This window comes from Sceloporus occidentalis, unplaced genomic scaffold (assembly GCF_023333645.1).
Source record: "Sceloporus occidentalis isolate IW3139 unplaced genomic scaffold, rSceOcc1.0.p SCAF_1, whole genome shotgun sequence".
NCBI lineage: Eukaryota > Metazoa > Chordata > Lepidosauria > Squamata > Phrynosomatidae > Sceloporus > Sceloporus occidentalis.
The window spans coordinates 9,178,908-9,205,461 of record NW_028316981.1 but is presented as its reverse complement, the minus strand read 5'-3'; the positions used below and the strand labels follow the sequence as shown (position 1 = coordinate 9,205,461).

At 45.9% G+C, this 26,554-nt stretch overlaps 1 protein-coding gene and 1 pseudogene across 2 annotated transcripts in view; both read right to left on the bottom strand.

Annotated features, from left to right (window-relative positions):
• Nucleotides 1-26,554, bottom strand: part of LOC149320635 (uncharacterized) — a 171,939-nt pseudogene that overhangs the window by 20,198 nt on the left and 125,187 nt on the right. The window lies entirely within an intron of this gene.
• LOC149320639 (uncharacterized) lies at nt 9,504-25,663 on the bottom strand. Its single transcript, XM_089503131.1, has 5 exons — nt 23,911-25,663; nt 21,565-21,676; nt 20,071-20,156; nt 19,224-19,344; nt 9,504-13,087 (listed from the first exon to the last, which is right to left on the bottom strand). The coding sequence occupies exons 1-5, from the start codon at nt 24,256-24,258 to the stop codon at nt 10,890-10,892; spliced, it is 2,865 nt and encodes a 954-aa protein (XP_089359257.1). The 5' UTR covers nt 24,259-25,663; the 3' UTR covers nt 9,504-10,889.

The window sequence follows — 26,554 nt, the reverse complement described above, 5'->3', positions numbered from 1 at the left end:
AATAAGAATGTGTATTCAGCCTTCTCTCAAAGCAAGGTCCAGAACACACTGCAGAAATAATCCAATCTAACACCACTTCAACTGCCCTGGCTCAATGCTAGGGAATTCTGGGAACTTTAGTTTTGTGAGACATTTAGCCTTCTCTGTCAGAAAATCCCTCAAAATGACCGGAATGTAATGAGCTCACCTGCTCCTCTCCCTGCTTCTCCTCCTCTGCCTGGCTCAGGAGGAAGGCCTCTGCCAAGGCCACTGCTTGGGAGGTTGTCTCCGCTCCACACTCTCGAACCCAGCTCCCCATCTCTGGGGGAAGGATGGCCAGGAACTGCTCCAGGATCACCAGGTCCATCATCTCAGCCTTGGTGTGTCTCTCTGGCTTCAGCCACTGACAGCAGAGATTGTGGAGCTGGCTGCAAACCTCCCGGGGCCCCAAAGCCTCCTCCTGGAAGACAAACTGCCTGAAGTGCTGGCGCTGGACCTCAGAACTGAGCATCTTCTCCTCCAAGCTCCTCTGCGTGGCTCTTATGAAAAGACTCATAGCTCTCCTCTTCTGTCCTTAGACTGACCAGTGTGAAATTCTCTCCTAACTTATGGCAGACTTAGTTCGCCATCAGTGCAGCTGGGCATCTTCCCAGATGGCAGAGAAGCTCATTCCTCTTTTACTGGATTCTGTCTCAGGGGAAATTACTGGGGACACCAAGGCCTACAAAGAGAACAAGATATCATGTGAATGTGCTGCTCTAAAGACTCTCTTGAGAAGGTGATGTTTTACAGCCAAATCCAAACTGAAAAGTGTTTCTTGCCTCTGCAAAGAAAGGTCCAACATACACTGCAGAAATAATCCAATATGAGAGTGGTTTAAGTGCACTGGCTCAGTGTGAGGGAATGGGGGGAACTGGAAATTCAAAACTGCGAATGAGAAGTCAGCGAATCCAGAGATGTGACTGTACAACTCCCAGGATTCCCCAGCACTGAGCCAAAGTTAGTGAGGAGAGGCAGTGTCTGTGTGGTTTCCCGCCTTCTTAGCCACAAACCGAGAATATCATCCACATTTTCAACGCAATCTCCTTCCATTTGCTCTTTCCCTCTTCATAGAATCATAGAGTTGGAAGAGACCAAAGGGCTCTGATCCAGTCCAACCCCATTCTGCCATGCAGGAACTCCCAATGAAAGCACCCCTTTTGACAGATGGCCATCCAGCCTCTGCTTAAAGACCTCCAAATAAGTTTTATTATATCTCTGTGAGGCAGAAATGGAGGTGCTGTTCTTTAAAACTTTCCCTCCCTCCTTGCCTCCAAGGCCTTTTGCTGACCCTGACCAAATCCAACCTGGAAAGTGGTTTTCTCCTCCTAAAGACAATGAGGGAAAGCAGGGGGTCTGTTTCTGTGTCTTTTCCTTTCCTTCTGAGCCACAAAAGCCCCCATTTCCAATGCCCTTCCCTCCCTAACATTTCCCTGCCTCATCTTCCTCCTCCTCTTTTGGCCTCCTTTCCTTCCTTTCAGCCCTTCTTTCTCTGTGAGGCAGAAAAGGCGATGCTGCTCTCTTCAGCCTTCCCTATCTGCCTCCAAGGCCTCCTTTTGGTGCCTGAAGCGGAGGAGGAGGAGGAAGAGGCCCAAGGGGGGGGGGCGGTTGTTCCCAAGGGCCTTCCTCCCTGGAAGAGGAGCTGCCTCTGCTGCCTGAGGCAGGCGCTTCATCCAGACCGAGGGGGGTGGGGCTTTCTCCTCCTTCTTTCCTTCCTTCCTTCTCTCTGGAGGGAAGGAGGGAGGAAGGTGCTCCAAAAGGAAGGAAGCCAGGGAGGAAGACCACGGAAGCAGCTGCAGCAGGGCCCTGCCTCCCTTGCTTCTTCTCCCTGGCCTCCCTCGCAGGGCTGTTGTGGGGCTCCTTTGCTGGGAAAGGGAAGAAAGGAGGGCCATGGAGCCCAAAGGAGCCTGGTCCGAAGGGGTTCTCTGTTGGGGGAGGGACGGAGGGAGGAGTCACCTTCCTTTCTTGCAGCCTCCCTCCCTCCCTGGCCTCCCTGGCAGGGCTGTTGTGAGGTCCCTCTGCAGGGAAAGGGAAGGAAAAGGAGCCTGGTCCCAAGGGGTTCTCTCTTGGGGGAGGGAGGGAGGGGTCTCTTTCCTTTCTGGCAGCCTCCCTCCCTCCCTGGCCTCCCTGGCAGGGCTGTTGTGGGGCTCATTTCAGGAGAAAGGGAAGGAGGGCCATGGAGCCCAAAGGAGCCTAGTCCCAAGGGGTTCTCTCTTGGAGGGGAAAGGAGGGGTCTCTTTCCTTTCTTGCAGCCTCCCTCCCTCCCTGGCCTCCCTCGCAGGGCTGTTGTGGGACTCCTTTGCTGGGAAAGGGAAGGAAGGAGGGCCATGGAGCCCAAAGGAGCCTAGTCCCAAGGGGTTCTCTCTTGGAGGGGAAGGGAGGGGTCTCCTTCCTTTCTTGCAGCCTCCCTCCCTCCCTGGCCTCCCTCGCAGGGCTGTTGTGGGGCTCCTTTGCTGGGAAAGGGAAGGAAGGAGGGCCATGGAGCCCAAAGGAGCTTTGTCCGAAGGGGCTCTCTGTTGGGGAACGGAGGGAGGGAGGAGACACCTTCCTTTCTTGCAGCCTCCCTCCCTCCCTGGCCTCCCTGGCAGGGCTGTTGTGAGGTCCCTCTGCAGGGAAAGGGAAGGAAAAGGAGCCCAGTCCCAAGGGGTGCCTTGAAGGGGGCAGCATTAAAGGCCCTCCCCTTCCTCAGCCCACAGACACGCGAGGCCTCCCAGGGGCGCCTTTGTCCCGCTCCTTCTTCAAGAGGGAGAAACCAACCCACCTCCTGGATGTCCCTCTTTACCTTAGCCACGCCCCTTCCGGTAGGGCCAGGATGAAAGAGACTAGTCCTAGAGAGGCGCTGGGGGGAAACGGAAGTAGCGGCTGTCAAGCCAGGACTCGGATTCCCCCTGGAAGGCCGAGGAGGAGAAGCTTCCTTCCTGAAACGCAGCGGAGGACAGGAAGTAGCCCTCCCTCCGCCTGGACGTCTCTCTCAGCTCTGGCCCCGCCTCTTCCGGCGGAAAGAGAGACAGCGAGACCGTTCCTAGAGCGGCGCTGCGAGCAACCCGGAAGGAGGGACCTTCTAGGCAGATCTCAGTTTCCTCCAGGAGGACCAGAAGGGAGCAGAGCTGCCTTTCTCAGGGAAAGGCTGGTGGGGAAGGAGCTGCGTCCACACGGGAGAGATAACCCGGTTTGGCACCGCTTTCACTCTTTCCTGGCTCAAGGCTACGGAATTCTGGGAGCAGGATTCTGTTGTGGGGCCCAAAGTTAAAGCGGTGCCAAACCGGGTTCTCTCTCCAGTGTGGACGCGGCCAAAGTCCTGGAGAAGGCCTCATTCGTTCATTCATTCACTCCTTCTCCGCTCATTCTGAGGGTGGCCAGGGGTCCCACGGGGCTCTGTCCTGGGCCCAGTGCTGGTCCACATCTTTATCAATGGCTTGGAGGACAGAACTGGGGCCACACTTATCAAATGTGCAGATGACACCGAACTCGGAGGAGTAGCTAACACCCCGGAGGACAGGATCAAAATCCACAATGAGCTGAATAGACTCGAAAGCTGGGCCAAAGTGAATTTCAGTGCATTTCAACACGGAGAAATGTAGGGTACAGCACTTAGGGAGGAAACATGAGATGCAGAGATACAGGATGGGGACACCTGGCTGAACGAGAGACTTATATGTGAGAAAGGGGTCTGGGAGTCCAAGTAGAACACAAGATGAACATGAGTCAACCGTGCGATGCGGCAGCTGACAAGGCCAATGCGATTTTAGGCTGCATCAATAGAAGTATAGTGTCTAGATCAAGGGAAGTCATAGTGCCACTCTATTCTGCTCTGGTCAGGCCCCACCGGGAATATTGTGTCCGGTTCTGGGCACCACAATTTAAAAAGGATGTTGAGAATCTGGAGTGTGTCCAGAGGAGGGCGACTAAAATGGTGAAGGGTCTGGAAACCATGTCCTATGAGGAACGACTCAGGGAGCTGGGGATGAGAAGGTTACGAGGTGATATGATAGCCCTGTTGAAGTATTTTAAGGGGTGTCATATTGAGGAGGAAAGAAGCTCGTTTTCTGCTGCTCCAGAAAATAGAACAAGGAGCAATGGAAGCAAGCTGCAGGAAAAGAGATTCCAGTTGACCATTATTAGGAGGAAGCTCCTGACAGTAAGGGCTGTTCTTCAGTGGAAGACATTCCCTCAGAAAGCGGTGGAGCCTCCTCCTTTGGAGGTCCTTAAACGGAGGCCGGATGGCCATCTTTCAGAGGTGCTTTGATTGAGAGTTCCTGCATGGCAGAATGGGGTTGGACTGGATGGCCCTTGGGGTGTCTTCCAACTCCTATCATTCCATACACAACTCTTTGGGTTGTTCTGGTGCTTCCCAGATGTCTCCCTAGTGAGCTTGAATGGGCCATTTCCCTTATTGTTTCTTGGCACTTTGTAGGCACAACTAGCTGTTGTTCCCCGCTGTGCTAGTTGTGAGGTTGCCTACAGGATTCCCTATACAGTTTATCCTGCATCACTATATCTCTTACTGAATTTTGTGGCATCAGCTGGAGGATTTCTTTTTTTACCTCCTCAAACTTTCCTCCAGTTCTTGTTCTTTGGCCAACTCAGATGAGGTTTGTTCACAGAAAGAACAAAGGGCACCTAACTCAATTGGTTGCATCAAGCCCATGCTGACTACTTGGTAATGGAATATCTCTGTCCTAAGGGGTGCGTCTAGATTGGAAAAACAATACAGTTTGACACTACTTGCTCCATCCTAGGGAAGCCTGGGATTTGTAGTTTTACAAGGTCTTTAGCCTTCTGTGCCAATGAATACTGGTGCCTCACAAAACTACAAATCCCAGGAATCTTTAGGATGGAGGTATGACAACACCAAAGTGGTGTCAAACTGCATTATTTCTACAGTGCAGATGCAGCCAAGGTACATCTTCTCTTCCTGTTTCACACCGCACCATGTGGCTTGGCTGCTTCTGGCGTTGCCCCCTGTAACATTCCTCACTGGCATCTCTTATCTAGATATGTATTTCCATCATTGCCCTCCATTATGTATTACTCTGTTATTTATTTATGTCCAGCTTGGTACCAGGAGGCCCTGAACACTTAGGCATCTCTATTATGTACTGCTCAGACAATCTATTTGCTATGTGACATGCTAGCCATCTTCATGCCCCCTTCCTCAAAACCCCAACACTTTCTACAAACCCCTGTTCCAGGAGAAGTGAAATAGTTTAATAAGGTCCAGTTGACATGGAGGAGAAACCTCTACACAATGACTAGAGGGTTGTCTCCTCCACTTTTAAGCTTGCTCAGATTAGGAGCCCCACTCAAGTCTATAGGTCGGCCTGGTCCAGAAGGAAAATCACAGCCAAACGACTGTTTTGTTGGCTACTTTAGGTTCAAAACACACTGCAAAAACAATCCAGTTCGTCTTAACTGTCCTGGCTAAGTGCTAGAGAATCCTGGTAACTGTAGTTTGTTGTGGCACCAGAGTTCTCTGACAGACAAGGACAATTGTCTCACAGAACTACTGGAACAATCTCTAATTCCTCCTGTATTATTATGACCTGTAGTTTGGGATTTACCAAAGCAGATTTAAACAGGGTGGGCGGTGCTGGCCCTTCAGAGACATAGGTTTGAGCGCCTGCTGCAAGAATCTGCTGGTATCAGCAGCCTCAACCGAGGCAAGCTGTCAAGGAAGTGATGCCTAACAAGTGTGTATGGTGGCTTGTATGGTTGCCATAAGTCAGGACCTCCAAACTGGGACAAATGTAGGGCTACATTTTCAAATGTAGGACACGTTTATTGAATTTTAATTTTTTTTAATATAAATGCTTGTTTCTTAGGCATGCTCAAAATGGAGGACATTTTGGCATTATTCCTAGACAGATGGCTGAAATGTACTTCTCTTTCTGGCCAACCCCCCCCCCCACCCAATTCTACAACTACAAGTCCCACTCCCAATCAGGCATAGCATTTAAAAACCACAGGCAGTCTCTTGTGCCACTGCAAACTACATTTCCCACCCCCAAGCATGCATAGCATTTAAAGACCACAGGCAGTCTCTTGTGCCACTGCAAACTACATTTCCCACCCCCAAGCATGCATAGCATTTAAAGACCACAGGCAGTCTCTTGTGCCACTGCAAACTACATTTCCCACTCCCAATCAGGCATAGCATTTAAAAACCACAGGCAGTCTCTTGTGCCACTGCAAACTACATTTCCCACCCCCAAGCATGCATAGCATTTAAAGACCACAGGCAGTCTCTTGTGCCACTGCAAACTACATTTCCCACTCCCAATCAGGCATAGCATTTAAAGACCACAGGCAGTCTCTTGTGCCACTGCAAACTACATTTCCCACCCCCAAGCATGCATAGCATTTAAAGACCACAGGCAGTCTCTTGTGCCACTGCAAACTACATTTCCCGCTCCCAATCAGGCATAGCATTTAAAGACCACAGGCAGTCTCTTGTGCCACTGCAAACTACATTTCCCACTCCCAATCAGGCATAGCATTTAAAGACCACAGGCAGTCTCTTGTGCCACTGCAAACTACATTTCCCGCTCCCAATCAGGCATAGCATTTAAAGACCACAGGCAGTCTCTTGTGCCACTGCAAACTACATTTCCCACTCCCAATCAGGCATAGCATTTAAAAACCACAGGCAGTCTCTTGTGCCACTGCAAACTACATTTCCTGCTCCCAATCAGGCATCGCATTTAAAGACCACAGGCAGTCTCTTGTGCCACTGCAAACTACATTTCCCACTCCCAATCAGGCATAGCATTTAAAGACCACAGGCAGTCTCTTGTGCCACTGCAAACTACATTTCCCACTCCCAATCAGGCATAGCATTTAAAGGCCACAGGCAGTCTCTTGTGCCACTGCAAACTACATGTCCCACTCCCAAGCCTTCTTAGCAATTCCCCCCTTCCTCCTTTTCCTTGCCTCCTCCAACCCCCCCAAAACCCCTCACACCCTCTTTTCACCCAGGTATGTCTCAACTTTGGGGGGATTTATGGGTCAGATCCCTTGCAAAGTCTTTTTTCTTTTCTAATGGGGGCAAAGCCTTGAGAAGCCCTGGACCCCTGAGAAGAAGAGGAGGGGGCTTAAAGAGAGGGGGGTAATAAGGGGGCTACAGGCAGGGTTGCCATTACTCAGAAAGGAGTTGGGCTCACAACAACAACAATAACAACTGCAACAGCAGAGGAGGAAGGGGGAGGAGGAGAAAAAAGGGGAAGGAGAAAGAAGAAAAGTAGGAGAAAGAAGAAGAATAGGAACAAAGAGAAAAAGAAGATGAGGAGAGGGAAGAAGGGAAGAAAAAGGAGAAGAGGAAGAGGAGGGGAAGAGGAGGAGAAGAAAAAAACCCGGAATAACAAGAAGAAGAGAAGGAGAGGAAAGAGAAAGAGGGAAATAACAAAAAGCAACTTGCCTGCAAAGCCCCCTCCGCTTGGAGCATGCCAAATAAGGAAGCAGAGGGCTGGCTCCTTGAGGGGGCTGGCCAATAGGGGCAGGGCAGAGCAGCAGACCCCGCCCCTGCTATCTCCAGCCTGCTGCTGAGCACCGTAGCAAAGGGAGGCAGCAGCCCTGGGAGCCCTGAGTCGGGCAGCCACCCGGAAATGGGGGGAGGGCGGGGCGGGACCAGGCACGCCCCCAGGAGGCGGGAAAGTCCCGCCCACTGCCGTGAAATGGCAACCCTACTTGTATGTGGCCACCCTGATGGTCTTTGCTATAGGACCTATGATGGCTAGAGATGCTCATGCACCAGTAGTCTTTGGCATGGGTGACTTGGTTTCTGGTGGTAACCTCTCAAGGTTTCATGGCAGGTAGTCATGTTGGGCCTGGCCCACCTGCTAGGCATGGAGACGGATGCCTTCTTGCCCATGGAACAGGGCTAAAAGGAAACAAAGTGGGCTGTCAGAGGAACGAAAGCTGGTGCTCCTCTCTGGGTGGATTGGTCTCTAGCATGGTGTATGTTTTAAATTCTTCCCAATGTCTGGGAGAATGAAGGAGGAGGCTGGGGGTATCTATTCTGACCTCTGAGGAGGCTAGATCTCGCCCTGAGGGTGGGGTCTAGGTCTGGCAGAATTGCCATGGAGTCAGTTGTAATAACATTGAGCTGCGAGTGTAAGAGCAGGACCCCAGGCTCAGACCCCCGATGTGCCAAAGGGACAGAATCAGGAGGGGGCCCAACCAGGCAAATGGTTTAGAGAAAGTCTCCCTTAGGTACTAAGACAGTCAGCACCCTCAGGACCAGGTATAAATCCCAGAAGAGAAATGGTGTTGTGTAGGCCAGGCAAGCAACAAGTCACCCGAGGAGTCCCTGACCATGGAGATGGGATGCCATCCCATCCTGGCCCCTTGCCTGTGTCACAACAGTGAGGTTAAAAGTGAATCTGTTTATGGCTGTGGTGGCCTAAGGCCCCAGCCCATGTCCTCCTGGAAGAATTTCAATAAGGAGAAGACTGAGGGTTTCAGGGAGTCCTGAAGGACCTCCATGCTAACTAATATGTTATAGAACAGTGTTTCCCAGGATATCTGGTCTGAGGAAACAGCAATAGTTTCCATTGTTTTATGGGAGTCTAAGCGGAGTAGCAGGTCTGGCAAGGGACTGCCACTTCAACTAGTATTGGTATAGAGGGCTCACCCTGAGACTGGCAGGAATGTTAGGCATGGGTGCCCTTTGTTCCATGGCCCAATCCTATTTTCCCCTTAGTATTCAGTCTAGGGAAAAACACAAGCTAGTGATCCCAATGGGGAAAAGGATTGCCAGTTAAACCTCCAGGGTTTTAACTTGTCTAAAATGTGGATTATGTGATCTATCAGAATAGAACCTGATCCCATCTGGACCTATGCCATCTTCCACCCAATCACTGGTGATAGCAATGAAAGTGATATTAAGGTGATTTAATTTGTAGCAATGAAGACTTACCACTCTGAAAGAGGAATGTTAATGTCTGACTACCACCTAATAATTCTGAACAATGTGCAATTCTTTACTGGAACATCTGTGCACCTGTGTAAAATAAGACTAATTCCATGGTTAGGCAAGAGGGAGACTGGGTTAACCTTTATCTCGTAGACCTTGGTGAGTCCATGCAGAAGTGTGGATGCACTCTGTGTTAACAGGGCCTGCTGTCAGAATTAAGTCTTATTTCATCTGAGGAAGAACTTTAGACCAAACTTTAGACTTTAAAAATCATCCAACTCTATGTAGGAGACTATCATCAACCTATAGGAAGGCTGAGGGGTCTCTCAGCTGAATGAGCTGCTGGTTATGGAGTCATGAAATGGGTAACCGAGGACTCGGCAAGGATAATACTCTACTTTCCAGTTTGGAAGGGAGAAATTTCTCCACAAAAAATATGTTTTATTTTATATCCATTACATAAATACCTGTTTAACCTAAACCTGTTTAACCTAAATGAATATAAGTCTCCAGGACCAGATGAACTACATCCAAGGGTATTAAAAGAACTGGCAAATGTAATCTCAGAGCCATTGGCAATAATCTTTGAGAAGTCCTGGAGAACAGGAGAAGTGCCAGCAGACTGGAGGAGGGCAAACATCCCCATCTTCAAAAAGGGGAAAAAGAGGATCCAAACAATTATCGTCCAGTTAGTCTGACATCGATACCAAGCTGACATGCTAGTGATGCCTAACAAATGTGCATGGTGGCTTCCATGTGGCCACTCTGATGGTCTCTGCTATCGGACCTATGATGGCTCGAGGTGCTCATGTACCTGCACTCTCTGGTATAGGTGACTTAGTCTGTGGTGGTGACCCCCAATGATTCATGTCAGGTAGTAATGGAGGGCCTGATCCCCCTGCTAGACGTGGAGGCTGATGCCTTCTTGCCCTTGGAATAAGGCTGAAAAGAGACAAAATGGGGCATAGAGGAACAAAAGTGTTGAGAAGAGAAGTTTCCATATCTTCTGGAAAGTGACCCCCATGAACCCTGTCCCTAAAGGGGGGGGCAGGTTTTGAGGAGAGAGTCATCGACAAAGCCGAGACCTTTCTCCAATCCTGGGAGCCCTTGCCATATTAAAATCTTTATTCACACTTCCAAGGCAACAAGAAAAAAGAGAAAAGGAAAAGGACTGAAGATGATGCAGAGCAACAGCAAACACATCCTACTAGAGTGATAGGCAAGACAAGACTGGCCTTCTAGGGTTAGCTCCATCCACATGGGGTCACCAGAAGGCCTTTTTTTCCTGTCTGCCTATTGGAGTGAGTGGGAGGAACATAACCCAAACTACAGGATGTGGGGATCTTATCTACTGGGAAATGACTCTGACATAAAATGTTGATAATTTTACTGGTAGATTTGCCATTAATGGATTAATCATGTATCATCAAACCTCCTTGTAGAAACCACAAAACAAAAGAATGTGATTCATGATTCTACTTCTGATGACTGCAGGAATATAATCTTGCAGTATGAGAAACAGCAGCAAATCTACCTCCCAACATTTCAGAAGGAAAGGCATTACATCTGGCCTTGGTAAAGTCTACAATAATAAAAAGGCCTAACATATTGTTTAATCAATGTGCTTGATGAAAAGGATAAATTTAAATGGGTTCAATGGGCACAAAACCAATATCCCACAGTCATTGCTTTACTTGTTCAAAAGCAGTGTTATGCTCCTGACGTAAAAGAGGTCTGATGACTGATCACTTGAAATACCTTTGGGGCAACAAGCTTTGACCATCATTCATAGATAGAAGTAAACTTGTGACCAATTTCAAAATATTAACCGTGCGCCAACATTTTAGCTTGCAATGCAAGCCCCTTGCCATTAGAGGGCATTCCCCTGTTTCAAAAACTAAAATTCTATTAGGAATATGTCTGGGAATTTGAAAGAGAGCTAAAAAATATAGCCTGAAGATTATTGAACGCCTGATGTGATTTCCCCCCGTTTCTCCATCCCAGGCATCTCTCCTGTATGAGTTGCTTCCTGACAGGTGAGGTGCATCTTCTGGGTGAATTGTTTCCCACACTCCAGGTACTTAAATGGTTTTTCCCTTGTGTGAGTTGCTTGATGTCGAGTGAGGTTTGCCTTCCGAATAAAACTTTTTTCACACTTCAGGCATTTAAATGGCTTCTCCCCAATGTGAGTTACTTGATGTTGAGTGAGGGATGTCTTCCGACTAAAAGTCTTTCCACACTCCAGGCATTTAAATGGTTTCTCTTCTGTGTGAGTTGCTAGATGATAAGTGAGCTGTGTCTTCCGAATAAAACCTTTTCCACACGTCAGGCACTTAAATGGTTTCTCTCCTGTGTGAGTTGCTAGATGATAAGTGAGATTTGTCTTCCGAATAAAACCTTTTCCACACGTCAGGCACTTAAATGGTTTCTCTCCTGTGTGAGTTGCTAGATGATAAGTGAGCCGTGTCTTCCGAATAAAACCTTTTCCACACGTCAGGCATTTAAATGGTTTCTCTCCTGTGTGAGTTGCTAGATGATAGGTGAGATCTGTCTTCCGAATAAAACCTTTTCCACACGTCAGGCATTTAAATGGTTTCTCTCCTGTGTGAGTTGCTTGATGACAGGTGAGATCTCTCTTTTGAAAATAACTTTCTCCACATTCCAGGCATTTAAATGGTCTCTTTCCTGTGTGAACTGCTTGATGATACTGGAGAGACCTCTTCTGACTAAAATCTTTCCCACACTCCAGACATTTAAATGGTTTCTCCCCTGTGTGAGATGCTTGATGTCGAGTGAGGCCTATCTTTTGACTAAAAACTTTCTCACATTCCAGGCATTTAAATGGTTTATCTCCTGTGTGAGTTGCTTGATGACGAGTGAGGTTTATCTTCTCAATAAAAGCTTTCCCACACTTCAGGCATTTAAATGGTTTCTCTCCTGTGTGAATTGCTTGATGACGAGTGAGGTTTATCTTCTCAGTAAAAGCTTTCCCACACTCCAGGCATTTAAATGGCTTCTCCCCTGTGTGTGTTGCTTGATGATGCATGAAATGCTCCTTCCGAAGAAAAGCTTTCCCACACTCCAGGCATTTAAATGGTTTCTCTCCTGTGTGAATTGCTTGATGTTGAGCAAGGCCTATCTTGTGAATAAAACCTTTTCCACATTCCAGGCATTTAAAGGGCCTCTCTCCTGTGTGAGTTGCTAGATGATAAGTGAGATTTGTCTTCCGAATAAAACCTTTTCCACACTTCAGGCATTTAAATCGCTTCTCTCCTGTGTGAGTTGCTAGATGATAAGTGAGATTTGTCTTCCGAATAAAACCTTTTCCACACTTCAGGCATTTAAATGGTTTCTCTCCTGTGTGAGTTGCTTGATGATATCTGAGGTGTTTCTTCTGGCTGAAACTTTTCCCACACTCCAGACATTTAAATGGTTTCTCCCCTGTGTGAGTTGCTTGATGTCGAGCGAGGTCTGACTTCTGAATAAAACCTTTCCCACACTCCAGACATTTAAAGGGCTTCTCTCCTGTGTGAGTTGCTAGATGATAAGTGAGATCTGTCTTCTGAATAAAACCTTTCCCACACTCCAGACATTTAAAGGGCCTCTCTCCTGTGTGAGTTGCTAGATGATAAGTGAGATTTGTCTTCCGAATAAAACCTTTTCCACAATTCAGACATTTAAATGGCTTCTCTCCTGTGTGCATTGCTTGATGATGAGTGAGGTTTATCTTCTGAGTAAAAGCTTTCCCACACTCCAGATATTTAAATGGCTTCTCTCCTGTGTGTGCTGCTTGATGACGGATGAGGTGTGTTTTTCGAATGAAATGTTGTCCACACTCATGGCATTTAAATGGCTTCTCTCTTGTGTGAGTTGCTATATGATGAGTGAGATGTGTCTTCTGACTGAAACTTTTCAGACAATCCAAACATTTAAATGGTTTCTCACCTACGTGAGTTTTTTGATGACCAATGAGGTGTCTTTTCCAAATGAAACCCCTTCCAGTTCCAGAAATATTGCCTTTCTGATAAGGATGAGTGATCCTCCAATTCTTTTTAATATCAGTTTTTCTTTCCTTCTCATTTAACTGGTTGCACTGGTGTCTTTGCAACAATGCTTGGCATGTTTCTTCTTCATGCTCATTCAGTCGGCCATCATTGCCTGGAAGAAAGAGAAAGTACTGCTAAGAACTCAAGAAAGAAATGGAAGGCAACTGTGAATACCACTTAGAGCAGACAAGTCTAAAAACTTTGGTATCATATCTACTGGTAATCTCCGTTCATTCCACTGCCCATCCTCTTAAACACAAGTCTCTTGGTTTCACTCTTCTGATGTTCCTTTCCCATTCTAACCCTCTGGGTAGGGAATGTCTGGGTTATTTCTGATCTCAATTAAGATGTTCCAGGAGAAGAGGGACCATCTCACAGACAGAGCAGATTGTGTTGGATGGCATTAATGTAGAATGAGTATTGTGCAGCAAGAGGGGTTTGTGTGTGTGTGTGTGTGTGTGTTTTTAGTCCCTCAAAACTAGGGTTCAATATCTAGCTGTTACACTCATCATGTAATGCTGAAATACAGTCGGAGCATTGATGTAAAGAATAAACTTTAAAGCATCTATCTATGTAACTAAGGTGTAAATAATACCCAGCATATTAATGGCTTTATGACAACTTTGTCGGGAATTACAGCAGCTGGAGAAACTTTTCCAGATCATGTGAAACTTGGACTGTTTTTGGCAGGTCTTCTAAAATGCTTTACAAGTTACAGGAGATGTTTCTTTATAAGATGCTATTATTCAAATTGTTGAATTTCAAAATAGGCAAAACTTGATGGAAAACAATATTACAAAAACAACAGACAGAATTTGGTACAGAGGATTTGAAAAAGACTTCCTTCTCTTGTAAATCACATAGAAGCAATGTTAACAAATCAAAGACTACAGCTTAGTTGCAAAAGCTGCTTTTATTACTATCATTGATGATTTCTGCAGATACACATATACTTATCTTCTCAGAGACAAGAGTCAAGCATTTCAAAAATTAAAGGAGTGCTTTAATTGAGTCTCTAAAAAAATTGGCTACAAACTAAAGAATTTGCGCACAGACAACAGAACTGAATTTGTCAATGCTCAATTTGATGAATTTTTGAAACAACATGGCATTGAGCATCAGACTATACAGGTTTCTTCTGCAGAGCAAAATGGCATGGTAGAGAGAATGAACAGAACTCTCAAGGAGATGGTTTTGGAGGCTAATATGCCTAAGCACTGTTGGTCGGAAGCAATCATGGCTGTTACATACCTGTGCAACAGATTGCCAATTAAATCCAAAGATGTAACCCCATTCCACTTGTGGCATGGAGTTAAACTAAAATTATGTCAAGGGTTAATAGCTGATAAGAAATGTTTAGATGTGTGGTGGCCATGAGCAATTAGCAGCCAGCATGAGTTGCAGCTGTGCAGCTTGGCAACACAAAGTGGATAAGATCATTCTACTGCCAGAGAGCAGGAAGCCTGTAATGTAAACATGTGTCTGCTTAGACAAGGGGACAGTTTTCTGGGTGGCACAGGAAACAGTTAACATCCATGAACGGAAGAGGCTGGGTTTTAGGACCACATGGCACTGAGTCTATATAAACTCAGAGGCTTCTGGGAGTGGGTGTTGGGTTTGTGAGTTGGAGTTGGATGTTAATTTTGTATTGGAGAGTAAAAGTCACGTTGGATAATTGGTTTGCACTTCTAAATAAAGATAAGCACTTTGGGGAGCTCCCCTTGTCTGTCGTTAATCATCAGAAGCCTGGTGAGAGCTAGACAGCTCCTGGTGACCTGTAATCCTTCATTCTGGAAGACAACCATACACTGTTACCTTTGCTGCTGAGGGCTGAGAACACACTTCCAGGATGCGTCAGTTTACTCTGCTATATCCTGACAAATTAAACCATCTGAAAGTTTTTGGAAGCAAAGCATTTACCTATATTCCCAAACAGAAAAAAGGCAAACTTGATTGCAGAAGTGAAGAGGGAGTTTTTGTTGAATTATGCTAGAAATAGTTACAGAATTCTAAATCCAAATGGATGTACAATAAAATTAGCCCAAATCTAATTAAAACCAAGATGTTTGTTAAGATTTCTTAGCAGAAGAAGAAGACACCCACCAGCAACCCAAGCAAGTGGAGTTATGTAGTCCTTCAAAGACGGCAGGCGGCAACACTCAATTTCTGCGTCACAATAGCAAACCCAACCTTTTGCCAGCTTCAAAAGGAGCCGCTTTGTACAACTCCTTTTGGAGCCAGCTAAATGCCAGATCAGGGCTGCAGCACACAGTTGCTCAAAGTTACGGTGGTAAGTCACTCCTTTGGGGCTGTCTGCTTCACCCCTCTGTCAATCAAAAATATTTTTCTGTTGTCTAAAGTCATATTGCACCAACAATCTCCTGCAAACTATGTTGATATCACATCTTATTTACATTATACATCATAGAAAACACAAATACATAGGTTACATATCGTTACATTTTTTAGTATGTTCACTTCAGTGCAGTTTTCACTAAGCCAAGCATGGTCACCATTTCCTCATGCTTTTGTATAGGTAATGCGCTTTGGTGAATATGCCAGTCATGTTTCTCTCAGATGCACAGTGCTCAAGTCTTGTGACACTTTCATATATCATTTGTCTTGACGTTTGTATACCTGACACCTATGTACTTTGCCCTGCTCTTCACCTCTGCAGTGGAAAGCACCACACTAGTCTGCTTCCTACACCTCCATGCTACTACATTATCAACATGTTTGTCTACCATTCCACTAACAGATTACCTGTCACCTTCCCCTGAAAAAGAGCTATCTGCACAACACTCCAGTTCAGCATCACTCTTTGCAATCTTAAAGCACATCTCCTGTGTACCCTTCACCATTTTAGTCGCCCTCCTTTAGACATGCTCCAGTTTCTCAACATGCTTTTTAAATTGTGGTGCCCAGAAATGGACACAATATTCCAGGTGGGGCCTGACCAGAGCAGAATAGGGTGGCACTATTACTTCCCTTGATCTAGACACTATACTTCTATTGATGCAGCCTAAAATCACATTGGCCTTGTTAGCTGCCGCATCACACTGTTGACTCATGTTCAATTTGTGGTCTACTTGAAAGGGATCTGAGAGTCCAAGAGTCTGGAAGTCATGTCCTATGAGGAACAACTTAGGGAGCTGGGGATGTTTAGCCTGGAGAAGAGAAGATTAAGAGGTGATATGATAGCCCTGTTTAAATACTTGAAGGGATGTCATTGAGGAGGGAGCTAGCTTGTTTTCTGTTGCTCCAGAGACTAGGACCCGGAGCAATGGATGCAAGCTACAGGAAAAGAGATTCCAGCTCAACATTAGGAGGAACCTCTTGACGGTAAGGGTTGTTCGACAATGGAACAAACTCCCCCGGAGTGTAGTGGAGACTCCTTCCTTAGAGGTTTTTAAAAAGAGGCTGGATGGCCATCTCTTGGGGATGCTTTGATTTGAATTTCCTGCATGGCAGGGGGTTGGACTGGATGGCCCTTGTGGTCTCTTCCAACTCCATGATTCTATGAAGACACTCCCTCAGAGAGTGGTGGAGTCTCCTTCCTTGGAGGTCTTTAAACTCAGGCTGAATGGCCATCTGTTGGGTATGCTTTGATTGAGAGTTCCTGCATGGCAGGGGGTTGCACTAGATGGCCATTGTGGTGTCTTCCAACTGTATGATTCTATGATCTTAGAATATTAAGTAGACAAGGTGAGTTTTTGGTCACCTATATTGAAGATATTGGCAGGTATTGCCAAACCTGGAAGGACAACATGAAGAACTTGGAGCAAGTGCTTGAGGGAATTAGGATGACTGGTCTTACAATCAAAGTTCCAAAATGTCATGTGGGAAAGACAGAAATTATGTATTTGTGATACATTGTAGGAAGCAACCACCTTAAACCTGAATTAGGATGACTGGTTTAAGGTGGGCACTGGTGGTTTATTTATTTATTTGTTCTATTTTTATCCTGCCTTTCTCCCAAAGTGGGACCCAAGGTGGCTAACAACATATATAACACACAGCAATTAAAATTGTACAATAAAATTGTCAAAAAAAAATTACAAATATAGAATTTAAAACATACAAAGTTGAAATTAATCTAAAACCAAGCCTTCCAGATCTTTAAAGGCCTGTTTAAATAAAAATGTCTTTGCCTGCCTGCGAAAGGCCAACAGTGAGGGGCTGTGAGGCTTGGTGGGGTATTACAGGGCATGTATTCCAAATTTCACTACCTAGCTGTGCCACTGTCAGAGCTGACCAAAAAAAGTTACCATGTCAAGGTAAATTGGACAATTTCTTCTCAGGGAGCTTTTGTAGGTACAGTGGACCTGGACCTGGACTCTGTTCCAGACAACCCCCCTCCCCTCGGCATAAGGCAAATAACGCATAGGCTCGAGCACCATTCATTGTATTGCAGCGTGGCTTTAGTCTAAGATGAAAGTCGTGTATAATGCGTCCGCATATGGTGCAGGCGAACTGTACAGGTACAGATGGGCAGCATCATCCCGTCATGTTTGTGAGCAAAAAGTTGTTGCCCCAGGAGAAACATCTGGCCACAATGGAGGAGCGCTCAGCAATGGTCTGGGCTTTATAGAAATTGAAATCTTATCCATGGGAAGGTTTGTGTTATGAACAGACCATTCGCCCCTATGTTAGTTGAATCACATTAAAGATAATAATGGGAAACTACTACAATGGAGTCTCTTTCTCCAAGATTTTGATTTCAATATGCAACATAGTAAAACTCAGGAAAATGTTGCAGCTGATGCACTCTCTAGGCAACCCAAAGAGGGAATGAAGATAAGTATTGATGTGTAATGAAAAATTTGGGAAGGTTATTGAATCGTTAAAACTCTTCCCTCTTTGTTGAGATTTCTTTAGGAGACCTAAATCATTGCTGTACAGAGAATGATTTCCAAGGGGGGAAGTGTGAAGGAGACCCTTTGGAACATCTGCCTGGCAAGCAGCAATCAACTTGACAGGAATGGTTTGTAGACGAAACGTCCAACCTATTCCAGTGGAAGCATATGGGAAAGATAAGAACTCTGTGAAGAGAAAATCTGTCAGTTTAAAGAGGAGAGTCAGCAGAGAGAAACCTCAGAGAGAGGTTGAAGAGAGGTCTGAGCCACCAGCTTCAGATGGTAGGGGCTGGGATTGTGTGTAGTGATAGTAGATTCAGAGGAAATATTACCCGAAAGGGATACTATTTGTTATATAATAGGCTAGTGATCCAAAACCTGATATAACTAAAGGGTTATTGAGTTAGAACTTGATAAAGACATCTTATTATTATTGGTATAACAAAGGTTACAGTTTGTTTTCATATAATCACTAATACTATTATCTCTGTGTTAAATTATTCAGAAACACACTACAACTACACCATCCTATTTGGACACTGAAATAAACACCGCGGTTCCAATACCTCTAAAAGAGACATTTAGGGTAATGTAACCTTTACTCACAGAAGGTCTCTAAATTAAATGACAAAAAAGGTTAACCAGGAAAGTCTGGTACTTGTAAATATGCAATTTATGGATATTCACAAGTACATGACTTTCCTGTTTAGTCTTTTTTGTTCCTAGACCTCAGACACAAAGAGGTGTCTGGTGATTGTAGGTAGGAGATAATGCTGAGGAAAAGACAGGAACAGGGCTTTTTATTAAGGTAAGACTGACAACTAGTTTAAGAAGGAATAAGAGATTGTAAGTTGTCACTCTAAGTTGGAAATGACTTGAAGGCACAGGAAGAACAATGGAGCCCAGGAGAATACCTTTTTGAATTAGGTTTTGATTAATATCTCAGTTGAAGATGCACTGTAATGCTGATTCTCCATTGAAACTAACTAGCTCTTCCCTCCATACCAGGACTTGGTTTTCTTCTTCTCTTTCAAGGAAAGGCTGGGCAAGTGATGGCAGCCACTTCTTTCATGTCCTCCCTTCACTGAAACATTATGCCTTTCTATCTTTTGAGGATTCAATGAGAGCAAAGGGACTTAGATACCTAGTGGGACAAGAAAGCAAGGTGTGGCTGCTTTCTCCTTCTGCCTTCTCACTTGCCCTTAAAACAATCCATTTTTTTATTTTAAGAGCCTCTGGATGGGGCCACAGCGGTAGTTGCAGAAGGCAGATCAGGCTCTTGGAGGCGATACTGCTAGTGGGACTCCCAACATCCCATTCAATGTTTAGGAGTCTCAGGGTTACTCTTCAGCACTTGTCAGCTGCTCAACCACAAGAAAGAGGGAGCCTTACCTAGAGAGGACAGGATCCGCAGATTCTCCTCCATCACTTCCTGATGAAGGACCCTTTGGTCCGGGTCTAGCAGGGCCCACTCCTCCTCCTTGAAATACACAGCCACCTCCTCAAAGGTCACCTGATGAAACAGAATCATATTGCTTCAGACTGCTCAAGAAAACTGAACTGCTTACAGAATGCCAACCCTAGGCCCCTTAAAGTGTCATGTTTGATGGAAACAAAGAAGGGGAAAACAAGAGGACCGCCTCCTCCCGTACAATCCTCCCTGCGCTCTCCGGTCCTCTGGGAGGAACTTACTACAGCCTCTAAAATCTAGGCTTGCGGCGACCTCCCAGAGGGCGTTCTCTGCTGTCGCCCAAACTCTGGAACGACCTGCCGGATGAGATCCGTCAGATAACATCATTAGACAGCTTTAAAAAAGCGGTCAAGACGGATCTCTTCCGGCAGGCCTTTCCAGATTAACCATCCTGGCCCAGGTACCCTGATTCCCTCATTCCTCCCGTGGCCCCATCTTAGTGATGGTTGAGGATCAACAGAGGGATATCAGGGTTTTTAGTTTTTAATTGTTGTTTTTATGCATTGATATTGTGTTTTAATATGTTATACTGTTTAATACTGTCTTAAGGGGGGGAGGGATAAAGTGTTTTTAATTGTCATATTTTATATTTTACTGTTGTTAACCGCCCGGATTGGTTTACCAGAGGGCTGTATACAAATAAATATTATTATTATTATTATTATTATTATTATTATTATTAAGATTATGTGGGGACCAGAGAGCAGTCAAAGGAAGAGGAGCGGTAGTCCACCCTTTTCTAGACTCACTTGAGATCCTGTTCCCCACCTGGTCTAGTCTTGCAGAATCTGTTCTGAGTCCATCAGGATGATGACATGCGCTTGTACATATAGGTCCAGTCCTTATTCCACCTCCTGGGAGAACAGAGAACGAAAGAGAATGTTGTTAAACCTTCTTTATTCTTCCTCCTTCAAGGCCCTCCTATGTGTGTGCACAAAAAGAACTAGGAAGTCAGCATAGAATCACAGTAATTCTGAAGTTGGCATGGGTAACAAATACCTTTAATAAATATATGCAAAGCAAGTAGGCAAGCATCCCATAGCAAATTAAACAGCCCCAAAACTGTTAACAAACTTGAAGGACCAAAATTTATTTGAGAAGAGAACAGAGCGGAGTTGAAAGAAGTCCTGGTGCCTGGTTCTTCCCTGCATAGGGAAGAGAGAGGACTGAAGGTGGACTCTGGAGCTTTCTGATAATGAGGACATCATCCCAATAAAGCAGCCCTTCCATTCACCTTTTCTCCATGAAGAACATACACAGGTATACATCAGGTAACCAAGCAGATTTGTTTCTAGGCATTACTGTATAAATATGTGCATAAGTCAACCGCATGTATAAATCGAGGGCAGGATTTGGGATATTTTGGTATGACCTGTGTGCAAGTTAAGCATAAAGCTTAGGGGCATGTAACAAACGACATAAAAGACTAAGCAAAGGAAAAAGATGCCTAAAAGCTTTAAAAATTCCAGCAGGCATAACTGTTTTTGCTCACCCAAGGCTGGCTGGATGAGGAAGGAACTACAGTAAATTTTGGCTGTATAATGTGGGGCAGGTGGCTAAGAAAATGTGCCCATGCCAAATTGCCTGTAAGGGCAAGATTTAAGGTACAGTAATATTTCCTATCAAAAAAAGGAACAATCCCCTTCTCTAATCTCTTGGAAATCCTTTGAGGGGAAGAACTGAAGAGGCCATTAGCTTCTATGCTTCTTATGATTTCCATTTTAGTAGCCAGACATACAGATCGCTGCACTTTTAAAATATACAAGGGGAGCTCGTGAAGCTAGCTTATCTCCTTTTTCTTTGTTTTGCTGGTCACACAGGATCAATAAGAGAACCTGGTGGAAGCTGCCATTTAGCTTGCTTTCTGGAGGCAAGCATGCACAACTACAATAGGACAGGCTAGTAAAGAATTCCACTCATTCCCACATCAAACTTTATTGCATTGTTTTCTGCAGACATGCTAACTTTACTAGATATTGAAAGTCTATAGTTCTCCAGCTCTCCTTCAATATTCTCTCAGTGGCAATGTTGCTTTAAAAACCTAGTTACACAGAGGATTAGAAGAAAAAGGCAGGCTGGATAGGCATAAAAAATCCATTTAAAATATACTTCAGTCAGAGACTTTGTTAACTTAGACATGCTTCTACTTTTAAAGTGCTGGTTGGGCTATGTAAAATGGTTCAAGTACTGTAAGCAATAAAGCCCGGATATTTCAGACATAAGCGAGAGAGTCAAGCAGGAAACTAGACTCTTAGTCCTTACTTATTGAGGAGGACCTTCCTTCTCTGTCCTGCATGATCCACTTGGGATGGTGCCCTTGACTGGATTCAGAAGGATACTTCTTTACCTCAGGCATTTCTTCTGCAAACAACTCCTGCAGCAGAGAAGAATTATGAAAAGAAAAGACGACAAGGTGTTATGATGCATCATCTTCACTTTAGATGCTTTCCAGATAAAAGCTGGTATGGGATGCCTAGCTTTATATGATGACAATGATGATTTGATTCATTTGTATCCTTTTGGGAGGGGACAGGGTTTGACAGGGGTTTACAGTAACTAGGACAAGTACGAAAAAACACAAATATAAATATATACACAAATAATATTTTTAAAATAATGTACTGAATGAAACTGTCAAAAGAGAATATAAGACAAGAATTAAACAATAGAAAAGCACCACATTAAAGTGATTTCAGTAAATTTGCAGAAGGCAAGGTACTCAGTCTAACCTCCCCAGAAAAGGCGATCCAGATCCCATGGGCAGCCGATGAGAGTGCTCTATCCCTCGTTCCCATAAGATATGATCATGAGGACAGTGGAACACACGCATGTGGGAGAATATACTAAAAGCCTGAACCAAAGCCAGGAGAGCTTACCAGCAATGGGTCTTAAACTGTGGGGTGGTGCCCAATTGGGGCTTAAGACTTGAGGCCCTGATCCTTCCTCCTCCTCCTCTTCCCAAACTTTTTTATGGGTGAAATTTAAACATACCTCAAGTTAAATATTGCATTTACTTAAATAAAGCTGTTCAAATTTGAACAATATTATTTCCTTATGTAAAATTAATGCATGAAAATACATGAATGTGAGAATGAAAATGCACATGCTAAATAAGCCAAATATTTTTATTGATATGCTACAGGGGGAGGGGGGGGAAATCTGAAGATAGATGTAAAGAGGGGTCACAAGGGCAAAAGGTTTAGGTACCAGTGCTGTACAAAACATAACTAGAGTCATGAATTGTGGCTGGAACAGAACCAATAACTAGCAAAGCTGTTTAAAAAGGGAGTACTGGGTTCCCTGTAAACAACAGATTAACCAAGAAAGTCAGGTACTGAACAATATCACTATACAACTACTAACCATGAAAAGCGTATGTCTACTGAGGAATGGCTTGAGTATATAAAAGTGATTATACAATGCAAATAAAAAAGAGAGAATAAGAAATAATAAAGTCCATACACAATTTATAAAACCGGAAATCTGAAGATCCTGTAGCTTGAAACACTGGAGAAAGATATGAGGTTTGGAATCCTATAACTTTTCAGGAACCTGAGGTTTGGAGATTCTAGGATTTCAAAAATCTTGAAAATAATTATGTACAACATAAAATTGAAATTTGTGGCATCTAGGAATTAAAGAGATGGCAATTTCAAGAAATCTTTACAACTGTTTCAAAAGATCTTCATCAGTCCATGTATTTCTGCTTCTTATAGAAAGCCCATATTGACTCCTCAAAACATTTAGAATAAGAATGTGTATTCAGCCTTCTCTCAAAGCATGGTCCAGAACACACTGCAGATATAATCTAATCTGACACCACTTTAACTGCCCTGGCTCAATGCTAGGGAACTCTGGAAACTGTAGTTTTGTGAGACATTTAGCCTTCTCTGTCAGAAAGCTTTGCAGCCACAATAAACTACGGCCCTCTATAGATGGGCCTTTTAGTACGTACTCCATATGTACTAGGGTTGCCTGGGGGCGTCTGTTTTAGATGCCTGCAACCCGAGTACGTACAGAGTACGTACAAAATGGTAGCACCCTGTTCACATGGGCACCGCCATTATAACATCACGGCTGCGCCACCTCCACATGGGTTTGTGCCGCTGGCACAGCCTTTACACGGCCATGCCAGCAACACAAAGGAGGAAGGGGCCCTTTCCCCGCTGCTGTTGAGTGTCATTTGGTGCTTCGGCAGGGCCTGGAAAAGTGGCGGATCAGGGCCTTGCGGCTGCCGCTGTACCAGCTGAGGCCCCGATCCGTCAGGGAAAGGGGCAGGTACAGACTGATGCAAAAGGGCGGACTGTAAACTGCCTACAATTCCCAGAATTCCTTAGAACTAAAACAAGGCAGTCAAAGTGGTTTCAAGATAGATTCTTTCTGCAGTATGATTTCCACCTAAATTTGTTAACCGCAGTTAGCAATCTGGCTGCAAACTGTGTCTTCTGGGGAAAGGCAATCCCATCCAACACAGGCTGTATCCCTACTCCTTGATCTGCTTTTGACTGACCAGCAGGGCTTCTTTCTTGACTGTTTTAAGATAGCTTAAACATCCCTTTTAAAAAACGGTTATGGCCCCTCAAAATGAGCGGAATGTAATGAGCTCACCTGCTCCTCTCCCTGCTTCTCCTTCTCTGCCTGGCTCAGGAGGAAGGCCTCTGCCAAGGCCACTGCTTGGGAGGTTGTCTCTGCTCCACACTCTCGAACCCAGCTCCCCATCTCTGGGGGAAGGACGGCCAGGAACTGCTCCAGGATCACCAGGTCCATCATCTCAGCCTTGGTGTGTCTCTCTGGCTTCAGCCACTGACAGCAGAGATTGTGGAGCTGGCTGCAAACCTCCCGGGGCCCCAAAGCCTCCTCCTGGAAGACAAACTGCCTGAAGTGCTGGCGCTGGACCTCAGAACTGAGCATCTTCTCCTCCAAGCTCCTCTGCGTGGCTCTTATGAAAAGACTCATAGCTCTCCTCTTCTGTCCTTAGATTGACCAGTGTGAAATTCTCTCCTAACTTATGGCAGACTTAGTTCGCCATCAGTGCAGCTGGGCATCTTCCCAGATGGCAGAGAAGCTCATTCCTCTTTTACTGGATTCTGTCTCAGGGGAAATTACTGGGGACACCAAGGCCTACAAAGAGAACAAGACATCATGTGAATGTGCTGCTCTAAAGACTCTCTTGAGAAGGTGATGTTTTACAGCCAAATCCAAACTGAAAAGTGCTTCTTGCCTCTGTAAAGAAAGGTCCAACATACACTGCAGAAATAATCCAATATGAGAGTGGTTTAAGTGCACTGGCTCAGTGTGAGGGAATGGGGGGAACCGTTTCGTCAGAGAGCGCTGTGCCACAGTATAGTTGTTCCTTCCGGTTCACAGGGGATCCATTCTGGACACACACACACACAAGTCAGAAAAACTACAAATATGGGGGCCCCATTCTTTTTAAAGGCTGCATGCCCTCCTGTGTGAGCCATTTTGTCCCTCCTGGCTTCCCATCCACAGAAATTCAACACCGCGAATGAGAAGCCAGCGAATCCAGAGATGTGACTGTACAACTCCCAGGATTCCCTAGCACTGAACCAGGGACAGCTAAAGTGGTCTGAGGTTTCCTCCCTCTCAAAGTCACTGAGGAGAGGCAGTGTCTGTGTGGTTCTTCCCCCTTCGTAGCAACAAACCGAGAATATCGTCCATATTTTCAATGCAATCTCCTTCCATTTGCTCTTTCCTTCTTCACAGAATCCTATAGTTGGAAGAGACCAAAGGGCCCTGATCCAGTCCAACCCCATTCTGCCATGCAGGAACTCCCAATCAAAGCAATCCCCATCGATAGACGGCCATCCAGCCTCTGCTTAAAGACCTCCAAATAAATTTTATTATATCTCTGTGAGGCAGAAATGGAGGTGCTGTTCTTTAAAACTTTCCCTCCCTCCTTGCCTCCAAGGCCTTTTGCTGACCCTGACCAAATCCAACCTGGAAAGTGGTTTTCTCCTCCTAAAGACAATGAGGGAAAGCAGGGGGTCTGTTTCTGTGTCTTTTCCTTTCCTTCTGAGCCACAAAAGCCCCCATTTCCAATGCCCTTCCCTCCCTAACATTTCCCTGCCTCCTCTTCCTCCTCCTCTTTTGGCCTCCTTTCCCCTTTCCTTCCTTTCAGCCCTTCTTTCTCTCTGAGGCAGAAAAGGTGATGCTGCTCTCTTCAGCCTTCCCTCTCTGCCTCCAAGGCCTCCTTTTGGTGCCTGAAGCGGAGGAGGAGGAAGAGGCCCAAGGGGGGGGGGGCGGTTGTTCCCAAGGGCCTTCCTCCCTGGAAGAGGAGCTGCCTCTGCTGCCTGAGGCAGGCGCTTCATCCAGACCGAGGGGGGGGGGGGCTTTCTCCTCCTTCTTTCCTTCCTTCCTTCTCTCTGGAGGGAAGGAGGGAGGAAGGTGCTCCAAAAGGAAGGAAGCCAGGGAGGGAGACCCATGGAAGCAGCTGCAGCAGGGCCCTGCCTCCCTTGCTTCTTCTCCCTGGCCTCCCTCGCAGGGCTGTTGTGGGGCTCCTTTGCTGGGAAAGGGAAGGAAGGAGGGCCATGGAGCCCAAAGGAGCCTGGTCCGAAGGGGTTCTCTCTTGGGGGAGGGAGGGAGGGGTCTCTTTCCTTTATTGCAGCCTCCCTCCCTCCCTGGCCTCCCTCGCAGGGCTGTTGTGAGGTCCCTCTGCAGGGAAAGGGAAGGAAAAGGAACCTGGTCCCAAGGGGTTCTCTCTTGGGGGAGGGAGGGAGGGAGGGAGGGGTCTCTTTCCTTTCTTGCAGCCTCCCTCCCTCCCTGGCAGGGCTGTTGTGGGGCTCATTTCAGGAGAAAGGGAAGGAGGGCCATGAAGCCCAAAGGAGCCTAGTCCCAAGGGGTTCTCTCTTGGGGGAGGGAGGGAGGGGTCTCCTTCCTTTCTTGCAGCCTCCCTCCCTCCCTGGCCTCCCTCGCAGGGCTGTTGTGAGGTCCCAAAAATACCAAAATTACCATTAAAACCAACCCCCAAAATCACACCAAAGGCTCTGAAAAGTACCCATTTTGGTGTGAAAGTCACCAGATTGGCAACAAGCCACGCCCCTTCCGGTAGGGCCAGACTAGTCCTAGAGAGGCGCTGGGGGGAAACGGAAGTAGCGGCTGTCAAGCCAGGACTCGGATTCCCCCTGGAAGGCCGAGGAGGAGAAGCTTCCTTCCTGAAACGCAGCGGAGGACAGGAAGTAGCCCTCCCTCCGCCTGGACGTCACTCTCAGCTCTGGCCCCGCCTCTTCCG